Below are 13,651 nucleotides of genomic sequence, written 5' to 3'. Positions count from 1 at the left end.
CACTATATGTTAACTAACTAGAATTTAAATAAAAATTTAGAGAAAGAATAAAATAAATAAAAACAATAAAAACATGCCCATGATAATCTGATTCTGTATAATTTTTTTTTAATTTATTCATTTGAGACAGAGAGATACAGAGAGAGAGAGAATAGGAGCAGTGGGGAGAGGCAGAGGGAGAGGGAGAAGCAGACTCCCCACCAAGCAGGGAGCCCGATGCGGGGCTCAATCCCAGGACCTGGAGATCATGACCTGAGCCGAAGGCAGACGCTTAATAACTGAGCCACCCAGGCGCCCCATAATCTGATTCTATAAAGTTGGAGAATTATTCAACATTTACTCTCTTCACACACCTTCTTGATTAATAAACGGATACTAAATTATTTACCATTGATACTTATTTAGTATTAAACAGGATTCTGAGAATTCACCGTGATTAATCTTCATTTGTTCACAAGGGCTTTCCGTGCCTCAGTTCTGGTGAGGTAAAAGCCCTTTTTAAAAAGTAAAAGTAAATCTAAAGGCCTCAAGTTTCAAAAATTCATACCTTAGATTCAGACAGTCTCCCCACCCTAAGCTGGCCCCTGCACCAGCTGTGATGCCATAGATGGAAAGCAAAGTGAGAAACCTGAGCACTGGAAGTGTTGTAGTCCCTTAAGGATAGTTAACCAAGGTGACTGGCAGAATCTTCTCTTAATGGAGCCTGAGTCTAGTTGGGCTCTGGTGGGATAAGACGGTATTACCCCAGTAATGCACGCACCAAAGGCCACCTCTAGAGTTATCTAAGCCCTGCAATGAAGAGCGATAGCATAAGAGCCAAATGAAGGTCTACACAGTTAGAATATTAAGTGAGCCAGAAAAATTAGAGAGTACTTGCAGGGGGAAAAATTCAACTGGGCCTTCCTTCTTGACTTCTGGGGTCAAACTGGCACCATTTACATAGAGTCAAAAGCTATTCAGAGTCATGGATCATTTACTGATGAACAATACAGGGGACTAATCTGGATAATTCAAATATAGCAGTGCTTACCACTCTTGGGGGTTCTTCTCCCCACTTGAGTTTTCTTATGTAGATAAAGCTTAAAAACTGTCATTTAACTGCTTAATTGCAATATGAAAAGACCAAGGCTTTCTTTTCTTACTTTTATGATGTCTATTACCAACAAGAAGATAAATTTATATTAAATAGAAGACTCTATCATATATGATGCTTTGCTTTCTTTTATTGCATTTTCTGATCGGTATGAACAATATTTTAATTCTTTATGGTTTAGCCTAAGATAGGTCTGAACCTGTTTCCCCATAGGTAATTTTCTATGGCATTATCTGTAAATACTGCTTATGAAATGCTTTAAACAACTTAAAGACTGCCATTTAGAAATGCTTGAATGATTCAAGGTTAATAAGATTCATCATACTCACAGTGAGGATCTGGTTGTGGACATAGCTAATTGCTAAATTTTATTCATCCCTAAATGGTACTGGCAACAAATCAGCTCACAGCTTAATACTACTCACAACTCTAAATGGGACAGAAATAATGTGACTTTGATTCAGTTATTTTTATATTTTTTATACGTGTTATGATTCATTTCCAGTAGTTCTAATACTGATGCTCAAGTACTGGATATCGGATTCTCTTGTCAAACAACAAAAAAGGTAAGAAACAAAGCTGAAGATATTTTTAAATGTCATGGTAACAAGTCACAGTCAAATCTTGTTTCAGTGAACATTTCTAATTCTCACACAAAAGATACGATAAATTCCTATCAGAAAGATTTTCTTCTGGCCAATTTAGAATTCTGAAAATAGTCTTTTAATTGCAGGGACCATACCCTCCTAGCACCAACATAACAGCACTATGATGTATTTTTCCCTTATGGTAACAGACACCATTGAAGCTGAACTGTAATTTGGCACACAACAATTCTGTACTAATGTAATGTGACAATGTTATTATGTTCGCTATTTTCCATGTGATCATAGCCATATTCATCTTCTCCAACCTGACATTAAATTAGCTAATACAGTTACATTCTATTCTGTACCATAGGGTGAAAGCAGAAAAAGGATTACTGTATAGCACAGTGGTGTGATGACGGGGTGTGTGTCTGCGTGCGCACTTGCGTGCTCGCACGCGTGTGTACAGACCTGAAAAAGTGGTATGTTGATGTTTATACAGTGAATGTAAACTCTTAGCACAGGCCTGGCACATAGCAAGCACTAATCAAGTGGTTATACCCAAGAAAAAGTTCACGAAAAGCTACAATATATGGTACATTAAAAAGACCTTTACTCTAAGATTTCAGAAGAGGGGAAAGCTGAGGCCCAGCTCCCAGGGCTAGAGAAGTTTCCATGGGACAAAACAGTTAAGTAGAGACTGAAAATGAAATTACATTTCTTCAAACAGATATAGTGAAAGGGATTCATTCCAGGTGGAATGAGAGCATTCCCCAGGAGAATAGATGAGCATAAGCAATGGTGAGGAAATCGGGAAAGTATAATGTTGTTCAGAAAGCCCTAAGTAAGTTAATTGGCACTAAGATGCCATATGAACAAGGTTCTGCAACAGATAAGGATGAAAATGAAAGCTAGGGTCAGACCACAGAGGTTCATGAACTCCAAACTGATGAATTTGGAGAGTATTGTTAACCCCTGAGGATGTACTAGAAACCCTTATGCAATATTCATGCATCTAGTTAGCACAGATTTAGTAAGTCACTATTATTACCAATTATATGCATCATGATGTGCAAAACACTGGGCTTATCAGACAAAAAAAAAAAAATATTGCCTGGGAGAAGCATATAGTCTTAAGTCTTACAGGGAGATAAGACCAAACCTAAATATGATGGCTGATAAAATAGCATCAGCAAAGTTCTATAGCAGTCAGTGGAGGAAAAATACTGCGTCTGGTTAGGACAACCAGGAAGAGCTGGTGATATTTAAACTGGGGAGAATAGGAAGAAAGAACAAAACTGGTAAGGAGGCAGAGGACAGATTAGAGGAGAAAGGGATAAGAAATGGGAAACTTAACCAGGAAATGACTACAATAAGCGCCCCCCCCCCAAATAATATTAGGGACCTAAAATACAGTAATGGTATGGAAGAATCTAGCTGAGTCCACTACACTACACCACCCTACACACATACACACAGCACTTGCTTTTCTCAATGAGTAGGTCATTTACATGGCAATTTTCTAGGGAAAAAAAGGGTTTCACAAGCACTTTTCTTTAAAAGTAGCCTTTGGCATCATTTTGCATAAGTGCCTCTTTTTAGAAAGATTCCTTTAAGTGTATTAATTAGTATGATTTACCCAAGATTATACTTACAAGCTAAAAAGTATTCCCATCTTCTCACTGTTAATTATATCTCCAGGCTAACATAAATAAACTTTTCTAGTTACTCTAACCCACTCTGTGAAATTTATCAGAGAGATGATATTCAGAAGGTCTATTTCAGAGAGAATGTGTCTTATTTGCAATGTGGTGTGTTCTTTCCTCTTTTAAAATACTTTATTTCTTTTTCCTTTGTTTGTTTGTTTTGTTTTCTATGCAGTTGAAGACTGCTGTCACAGAATTTATGGATAAATACTTAAGCTACAGATGGAAATTTCATTAAGAAATGAACTGTCCTAAATGGCTTTATTTAAAAAAAAAAAAAGTCAACCTCTATATAGAAAAGAAGTTTGTGAAAATCCCAGGAATCACATTAATTCTCTTTGTGCAACTCAGAAAAATAGGGAGATGCAGAAAAATAAAGCTTATTTTAATGAATTTAACAACTGAAGAAAATACAGCATCCTATTCTTATTGCCATATCAATGGCATGTCTTCAAGGTATGAAAAAAAAAAAAAAAGGAAAGAAAGAAAGAAAGAAAAAGACAACAGGCCCAGAATGGAGTCATTTACGCTAAGCCCCATGTCTCCAAACCAAGACTTAATTTAATTACAGTTTTGGCTCCCCCATAAACCAGTCAATCAGGAATCTCCCGATCAGCCATAGTTAGGTAACCTGCCTCACAGACCCCTGCCATTCCCTAAAGCAAAGTAACTTTTCAATAACCAGGCTGCTTTTTTTTTGTATAGTATAGCCTCCTTGTCCCTGCTCCCTTCTGCCTATAATTCTTTCATTTCATACAGCTCCCTGGAGCTTCTTTGTATCAGCTAGATTGGATGCTGCCCGATTTGAATCAGTTTTTGCTCAAATAGACTCTTAAAATTTTTAATATGCTTCAGTTTACCTTTTAACAAAGGTAACAGTCACTGTTGTACTTTCTACAAATTAAAGTTGATATGAAAATAAGATTTGCTTTTAAATATTGATTTATACCTACATATCCTCACCACCAAAACTCCATGCACAAACCAAGAAACCATTTCCCACTTCCAGAAAACCCATTAAGAGGTAATGATTTAATCAAAATGTATGTATTCTGAGAGCCCTCCAAAGTAATTTTAATGCTGATTTGTGCAAGAGGCACATCAGGAGACACATTTATTGAATGACATTTACCTTATTTACAAGAAAATAACAAATAGCCTTATCATTATCATCACCACTGCTATCACCCAAGAGCAGCATTCAAATAATTTTCTGTAAAAATGATGTGAAGACAGCATGATACTTAAGGTAGGATCTTGATGTTCCGTTAGGAAATGTCTAGCAAATACGCACAGAAAACTATATTCTTCAAACTTAAGTGGTATATGAGAATACACAATCTGACACAACCAAGTGGCAACTATTTTATAAAACATGGAAACTAGATGAAGCAAAGTTTGGCAGAGAAATTTCTTTAGCAAAATGGAAAACATTTTCATGCAATAAAAACTCTCTCAGCTACCACATGTAGTCATACATCTGTCAGGATCATATTCAGGATTAAAAATTTACCATAATAAAATCATAACAAATTATCAGTCTTCTGGTTGTCCTTGAAAATAAATTTCTGTTATTTTCTATGGGGCAGGAGCAAAAGCAGGAAGTTACTATTCAGGACACATATGTACATATATTAAAAGCATATATAAGGCTTTTTATTTTCTTTGCTTTAGGTACACAGAAGTACATAAAGTATTTACTGAGCCTTCATTTAAGATTATTTATACAACTCCAACTGGGGTTATTGTTTGTGCAAATGTATGATGGTTTGAATACATGTTCATGCTTCAAGTCTGCTGTAATTCTATGGAAGATGTTGCTGGTAGGATGGAGACAAAATATTTCACCATCTGTGGTAGTGTGATTTTTACTGGTCTCTTCCAATATTTTACTTTGTAATAATTGCTCATTATACCTGTATTCAATATTTTGAAGAGAAATTCTGAAAATAGCTAGTGAGTTGTACCATATTCCTAAACTCAATTCAATAGAATATTTTAGTTTGATCTCATCTTCAACATTGCCATATGCATACATACTGGAGTAAATAGAGTCTCAAATAGACAAAGATCAAAGTGAACAAACTCTAATCTTCCTTTTAATCCATACTCAAGCCCAGCCTTTGTCCCAAAGCCCAAAACTTCAATCATTGCATCCTCCATCCTAGAGCTTTTCCTTAAATGTTGTACCATTTATAATATAAATTATGCACTCTGTTTCACAAGCAGGAAGCTTTGTCAGAAGAATGTTCTTAATATAGTGGAATTTGTTGTTTTGTAGAAAATGCTTTTACCATGCTGATGCATTGCTGTAAAGCATAATCTATTTGAAAGTTAAGAAATAGGACTTTATCTTATATACCAGTTAATTCAGTCTTAAAATTCTCACTGCTACCATATAGATTAGGCACTAACAGATATTCCATGATATAATATGAATGCTGTGTTTCTGAGTCATGCATATATTGTGAGACTAAAGGGAAAAAAAACCCACAAGTGGCTAGAATATAAGAGAGAGTACTTGAAGGACAAAGTTTAAACATTGTTTTTTAAAGCAAAAGGCAGATATGGGTTTAAAAAGATAGAGAAAGAGAGGCATAATGAGACATGTCACCTTTCACGAAAATTACAGCCTTCAACATGTAATCTTTTGGAATTAAATATTATTTAATAGAAAGCAGTAAGAAATCTCTTTTGAAAACCAGGGGAGGACTGTCATATGTAGGAAATGAAAAAAGATATTTTCAACAAGGTGACCATTAGCAATTCAAAAAATTACAGTCAACAGCTGCAAACCCAAGGCTCACCACCATCACAGCATTTAGCTAACGGCATCCTTGATTAATCCTTTAGTATTTCAAAAATGCCCTTTCTGTAGAAATAACTGCTTCTTCTCACTGTGACAGTTTAACTTACAGACAATAAAAAGACTCCTAGTTTTAGACTCTGGGCATCGCACAGTAACTGGAAGCAACGATGACCATCTGAGTCCATACTCAGGGAGGCACTTACGGTCATTGCAGAGTGGCCCACTGAAGGAAGTCATGCTACAGTCGCAGCTGAAGCCATCCCATTGCTGTAAGCACACACCTTGATTAGAACAGGAGTCCTCTTGGCAGGTTGTGCTGGGTCCTGCAAAATTAACCCGAAAGAAACTTGGGTTCCTTAAAAAAAAATCTACAAGTGTTTTGTACATGAGCTAGGTCACATATAGTAGTTGCCAACATCTCAAATTACATGACCAAACCAGTGTTGAAAGTTCTAGTTCACACACCTGAATTAGCGACAGAGAAGCTGCAATAGGAAGGTTTTCTGAAGTTTCAAATATAGGACAGAATACATTATAATAGTAAACAACAAATAGTAAAAGCAAGCACATAGCTTCTAGTACGATCATGGTAGCAAGTAATCTCATTCCATCATCAGTAATTCTCTATCACCATTTGGATTTTAGAAAAATGCATGGATCTCCTTAACTTCTGACCAATGAATAGAGACACCATGAGAATGGAGATTAGAGCTTCATGAAATTGAGATAAAGATTGGCAAAGTAACTGAAAAGAGTTATGCAAAAATACCCTAAAAGTTTCCAGAAGTTTCCCTGCACAAACTATGGATAAAGTTATGGTTGTTGAGTGTTTTAGATAGGTATGTTGGCAAGTATCAATTCACATGCTTTAACAATTCATGCAGTTAAACATAAAATGAAAAAGTCTGTATAAATGACATGCCCCCATTTAACACATGAGTAAAAAGAATTCTAGTCTATTTCTAAAGAATCATAACTAGAACACTGAGAAACAAAGAACTAAAAAAAAAAAAAGATGATCAAAGCACTAGAGGCAATCACTATACAAACATATTCAAGACTGAAAGCCTTTATGCAAACTATGCTATAAAATAAGGTTTCTTGCACAATGTTCAAGAAGGGGAAAAATTAAATCTGAACCCAAACAACAGTTACTGCAAAAATGTAAAAAAAAAAAAATGTTATTTTGGGGTTTCCACTGTGTATTAGGGGGTTTCAGTCTTGTTTTTTACACACAGGGCTATCTACCTTGCAAGTCAGCTTTCATCAATGCAACTTTGTCAGCAAAATAAAAAAAAAAAAAAAGCAAAATATATTAAATGTTAGTAAGCAATACCAAAATGGGGCAAACACAGAAGAACGTTCAGATTCAAAAAGCATGCTGTTGTAAAGGGGGGAGAAAAAAATGCTATGTAGAGCAAACAAATTAATACTAACAGCCATAAATCTTAAGAGAAGCCAAAAATGAGAAAGCGGTAATTTACTAGAATTTTACTATATGTGTGTGTGTGTGTATATATACATATATAATGATTAATTGAGCCAATGACGTGTAATGGAAGACATCAAAAGAGCTTTTGTATTTTTTCCTCTCTTGGGTAGATATGAGTGCATTACCGAAGTGATCACGTTGCTTATTTGGAGCATGTGACTCCATTTGTCCTGTGCACATACAGTGTAGACCATGGTCATTAGCAGACCAATTATCCCTTTCCGTTTCTCTTTCCCTCTACATCTTTTTATTTGGCTATTGCAATTAAGGCTTGAAACTGTGATGCCAGCCATTCACTGCCAACAGCTGGACTTGAGAGTGACACCAGACTATCAAAATGTACTATATATATCATTCAGGGCGGATGAGACAAGTAAGGGATGGAAAAAGCAGACTGCAATACCATTCCACTTAAAAAAAAAAAAAATCCCTCTAAAAGCTTTCAGTGTGGAGTGTTTACCTTTGTTCTTACCAGGCTGGGCCTATACCACTTAAGGGTTTCAGAGTTTTGTCAGCATTTTCCCCACCTTCAAAATTCCCTTCAACTCTTCTAAACTGCCCTGTGAATATTTATTACAATAGAACTTCACTAATAAGGACTATCTTAGGGAAGGTTAAAAAGGGAAAGCCCTCCATCTAAATAGCTTTAGAGTAAAACACTGAAGATATTTCCTAGTCAACACAACTTTATAGGTTTTACAGAAATATAAAAACGATGCTGGCCCAATTAGATTCTATTAACACTGAGAGCCTGTGAGGTAACTGCTTTAGTGAATAAATGAGAACTACCTGTAATTAGCCTTTGTGTAAATTGACATTTTCGTGAAGTGTCTTTTTAAACATGCTCGCTACAACGGTATTTCTATTACAATTTTCTCAGTAAAGGTATTCCTCATAGAAAGTTGTTGAATTTAGCCTAACCTATGTGAGTTTTCACAAATTAAGAAACCATAACATTGTAAGAACTAATTATGTAATAACGGCAGTAATAGGTATACTAATGGCAATGATAATAATAGTTGTTATTATTAATAATAATTTCCCAGGCCTGGAAGCCCTGAATGGAGGTCACCATTTTTCTCACCTATCTCATCAAAGAACTAAGAACCACTAAGCTGCTTAGTTTTGGTGGTTCCTCCAATCTGTGAGAGGTAGGTGGTATAATGATCTTTATCCCACGACATTAGAGACTGAAATAATTTTTGTTTGAAAAAACAAAACAAAACAACAAACAACTCTTAAAGCAATACTCCTTTGCACATTCTCTCCTGGGACAAGTAGAGGAGCAGGGAATGGTGCACACCCCGTGTGGGTCGGGGGCTGGCTATCAATCTGAGGCTGCTCCCTTACTTGCCCAGAAGAAGGTAAGAGCAGGAACAGGAATGGATAAAGAGCCAGATTATCGTTTTTACTTTTATTTTTGTAAAAATTATCAGAAACACAATCGCAACATAATACTAAATTCTAAAAATGGTAGAACTACAATCCTGAAGGTGAATGTGCCCATATGGTAGAACAGCAACTCAGAGTACCTGCCAAACCTTTATGTGAGCATAAAGACGTGCTTTATTATTATTATTTTTTCATTATCACAACAGTCTTTTTATATTCAGGTATTACAAGAGAATGTATGCCTATGCCTGACAAGACACATTTTTCAAAATACTCACCTTCTAAGAACAATATTTAAACACTGACAGGCATTTGCGCAAGACAAAGCCCTGAATTTATTTTCCCTTTAGTTATGTAATGTTCCTTTTAGTTTATCACTGAATAAAATTGGGAACAAACCACAAGGACATTTGTATTAAGTGGTTAAGTATACGGATATGTCTGGAAAAGAAAAGAAGTGAAGGTAAAACTAAAATCTCTGGAAACCAAAGAAGCAAGAGAGGAAAGCATTTTGATGCCTGGACTTTCAAGTATGGCAAACTTGGGTTCAAAGCTTCCATCATCCACATACGAGCTGTGTGACCTTAGGAAGGTCACCTTACATCTCCGAGGCTCAATTTACTCATCTAAAAAAAGTCAGCACTGCCTAATTTACATAGTTTTGAGGATTCAATGAAAAAGCATATGTAAACTTATTTTCACCAATGCTAAATCAATGGTAGCTTTAGTAATTAAGTATTTCTGTAACTTATAATAGTTCTGGGGCTGAATAGTAGGAGACTATGCAAAGAGTGTCTGAATTAATTTTTCCCCTTGACTTCATGTACGAAAGTTATCTTGACTCGGTATTGAGCTTAACTAAGCCTGATTACTGGTGGATTACCAGTCTCTATTTTCTCTTACGCAAGCAGGAAAATGCTACCCTATCAGTGATTTTCAAAGTGTGGCCCTTGAAACAATAGTAATAGCATCATTGTAGGAACATGTTAGAAACGTAAATTTTAGGGTCCTGCTGAAGCAGCCACCCTGGGGGTAGTGTTCTGTAATTTGGGTTTTAACAATTCTCCAGGGGATTCTGATACTGGTTCAAGTTTGAGAAACATTCATCTGAAGGCACTTGGACAAGGCAAGCTTCCTCCCCTCCTCACTAGTGTGTTATAAGCAGCTATTAACCAATGCAGTTAGTTAAAAATTAATGCAGTTAGTCGTTATTAGGAAAGACCATGAACTTTTTACATGAAAAGGGCTTGAAGATTTGTGGGTCTTGTTGGATAGGAATGAGGGAAAATCTTGAAAGATATCATTTGGTTATTGTCACATTTACAGTATTTCTATTAATATAAAAGTTAGGTGATTCCAATGTGATTTGGATTTAAACTCCATGAGACAACTATCTTTAGAGAGAGAATTGATCAATCGTCTAGAATTTGATCATTACTCCTAAAAACATATGTACCTCATCAATTACACCTATGACAGGTATATCTGAGATTATTCTTAGGAATTGCAGAGGATAGAAATAATCATAAATTAAAAGTTGTTAATCTTGATGTTGGAATGGAAAAATCAGGGAAGTGTCAATGCAGAAAGGCAGGGACATGGTAACATTCTAAGAATAAAAAAAGGGGGGTTAAAAAGAGCTAAGAATTATTAAAGCTCAGATATTAAAGCATCCTAGATAAGGTAAGGAAGGAACCAATGTCATAACCTACTGAACAATTTCAAATGTTCAAATAATAGCTTGTTACCCAAGAGGATGTAAAATCATCTTAACCAAGTTGCTTAATAGATTATGTTAGAAAATAAAACCAAGTATCATTTCCGCAAATATTTTCTTCTTAGTACAGCTTCCCCTCATTAGTTTTCCCTTCTACCCACCCACACACATCACCTATGTGCCCGTGGTGGGGGATCATGTGTGTGTGTTTTGTTTTCCATCTTGTGGGTGTTTAGCTGTGAACGTGTCTGTCTGCTCCTAACATCTCCTTGTAGGTGAGAAGTCATTTACCAAGCAACTTGTAGAAAGGCCTATTTTTGAAAAAAAAAAAATACTGTCAGGAGTTTGTAGTACTTTTTTCCTCTTTTTTTAATGTATATTCTCACTGGTTAGATCACCTCCAAAAATCCAAGTTATGAACCACATTCTTATATCCACCCAGTAGAAGGAATTATTCACTTAATGATCCTGTTTCCTTTGGTAAACTGGAGAAAACAATTTCTCTTTGTTTTACAAGTGTTATACCAAAATTGAAATAAAGAAAATAAATATAGCAGTAACATTAAAAAAAATTCAACGGAGGCTTCTATTAAATAGCATTATCTTCTGGCAGGATTAAAACACAGTTTGAATTTCACCTGACTTTTCAGAGGAATATATATCACAGAGAGAAAAAAATGTATTTTCAAATTAAAAAAAAACCCTCCACATACTTAGGTAATTGCTAAATCTAATGGCATTATTTTGGCCCAGGAGAGATGATTCATAATCTCCTGGGGGATAGGAATCCGCATGTCTTTCTTTGCCTCTCCCATATGAAATTTCCTTATGAATCTAAAATTTTCAAAATAGCCCAAACTGTTTTCAACATTAAAGGAGAAGGAGCAACACATTCAGAGCCCCAGAATTCAGGATAATGTGATTAAATTACATTTCTGGAGGGAGAATTGGCTCAAATAATCTGAGGTGTTGAAATGAAAATGATCTAAAATGAAAGTAGCAATCAAAAAGTACTTCTACAGATCTTAGTCTGATAGAGAGCACAAAAGAACAGAAAGATACTTGGGCACATTTCTCAAGTAAGGAGTATTAGTCTTGGGTAATAGAAGAAACCTATTTTTGCTAAAATAAACTGATGATATACAGAAGAAACTAGTGCCAGGTAGATACAAACCGAATAGTGATGTGACGATGCGTACCTGAACTTTACTGTCCTGTTATATCTTGCTGAATGTAGATTTGAAACGAGCAGTATGAAGTTGATTGACACTTACTGGAGCAAATCTACTTTTTTAGTCCAAAGAGGGTATCTATTTAATGTTATAAAGCAGGCATTGCAGAACTGACTAATACACTAATTAGGCAGACTATCGAATACAAAGGAGCAGAAAATAACAAGATCCATACACAGAACCCCCATCTTACACAAGGCCTTATTGTAGGTTTGCAAACAGTCCAGAAAATTTAGGATTTATGGGATGAAAAGTGAAAAACGCAAATAAGGATTTCTTTTTTTTTTTTTTTAAAGATTTTATTTATTTATTTGAGAGAGAGAGAATGAGAGAGAGCACATGAGAGTGGGGAGGGTCAGAGGGAGAAGCAGACTCCCCGCCGAGCAGGGAGCCCGATGCGGGACTCAATCCCAGGACTCTGGAATCATGACCTGAGCCGAAGGCAGTCGCTTAACCAACTGAGCCACCCAGGCGCCCCACAAATAAGGATTTCTAAGCCCTATGTTGGGGCTTGAACAGTAGGCAGAAATAAGTTTAGCTGACTGGAGAGATTTGTTCTTATTTATGGGTGGAATTAGAATTACTTAGAGTTTGATTAACAAAGATCTAGTACCTTCACATCCTCTCTCAATCTGTCCATTGCAGAAAAGAGCATCTGAGATGAGGTCTGGAAGTCGTCCGTTTAAATCAACTGATGCCAAGCAGCCTTGAAAGCCCTCCTTGGCATGGACAAGTTTCGGCAAAGATTTGTATGTTTCTTTAGCCACTCCTCCTATATACAAGTCACCTGTGGGAAGATCAAAGTTTTGGTCACAAAAGTAACTTGTCATTCCTTTAAACATACAGTAAGTCAGAAAAAAAAAAAAAAACAGTTTGGTTTATATTTCATTAATTTAAAAAAGTCAACTTATAATTAGATATCTTCCTAAAAGTGTAAAACACAGAAGTGTTTGGGTAATATATCAGCACTCAAAGACATTTCTAGAAGCTGTTTCCACAGGGAATTGAATAAGCTCAATACAGTGTAGCCAAGTGAAAGGAATATGGGCCATGGAGTTGCATATCCTTGCACTGAAATCCAAGCCTGGTTGTTTACCAACTCTACGGCTTTTAACTTTTTTTTTTTCAGTTTCTCTGATCATTAGAAACCTCATTTCTAAAATACGAATGATAAAATCTGTTCTATAGGTTTTCATGAGAATTAAATCAGATAAAATAAATATAGGAAATATCCACTACAGTAAAAATAGGAAGTAGATAATCAACCTTCTGCTTAGAGAACTCTGGGTCTTTCAGTTCATCAGAAGCTCAACAAATTCTCTCTAGGGTCCACAATTATCTCTTATATTAGGCTTAAGCCCATTATCCTTACTTGTACTTATCCTATTCACTAACGGACTCCCGTAATAGTCTGCACATATCTGAATAGTACATCCTTTTTCAGATTTTTCTTTTTTTTTTAGGTGAAGTTATACCACTGTGAATTCTTTATGCTGCTCGGGGATCTGTTAACAAGTTATTATTATTTTTTCTAATTTTATTGCAGTTTCTTTTTTTTTTAAAGATTTTATTTATTTATTTGACAGAGAGAGAGAGAGGGAACACAAGCAGGGGGAACAGCAG

At 35.8% G+C, this 13,651-nt stretch overlaps 1 protein-coding gene across 12 annotated transcripts in view; it reads right to left on the bottom strand.

Moving 5' to 3' along the window:
* Positions 1-13,651, bottom strand: part of NRXN1 (neurexin 1) — a 1,139,755-nt gene that overhangs the window by 539,522 nt on the left and 586,582 nt on the right. For all 12 annotated transcript variants that reach the window (XM_035001585.1, XM_035001587.1, XM_035001593.1 and 9 more), the window contains 2 exons: positions 12,642-12,815; positions 6,399-6,518 (listed from right to left, as the gene is read on the bottom strand). In XM_035001585.1, the coding sequence (XP_034857476.1) occupies positions 6,399-6,518; positions 12,642-12,815 (294 nt within the window). The remainder of the gene's footprint in view (positions 1-6,398; positions 6,519-12,641; positions 12,816-13,651) is intronic.

Source organism: Mirounga leonina, unplaced genomic scaffold (genome assembly GCF_011800145.1).
Source record: "Mirounga leonina isolate KUSES-001 unplaced genomic scaffold, KU_Mleo_1.0 Mir_125, whole genome shotgun sequence".
Classification (NCBI taxonomy): domain Eukaryota; kingdom Metazoa; phylum Chordata; class Mammalia; order Carnivora; family Phocidae; genus Mirounga; species Mirounga leonina.
Note: the sequence above shows the minus strand (reverse complement) of the source record. Positions and strands in the feature narration are given on the sequence as shown.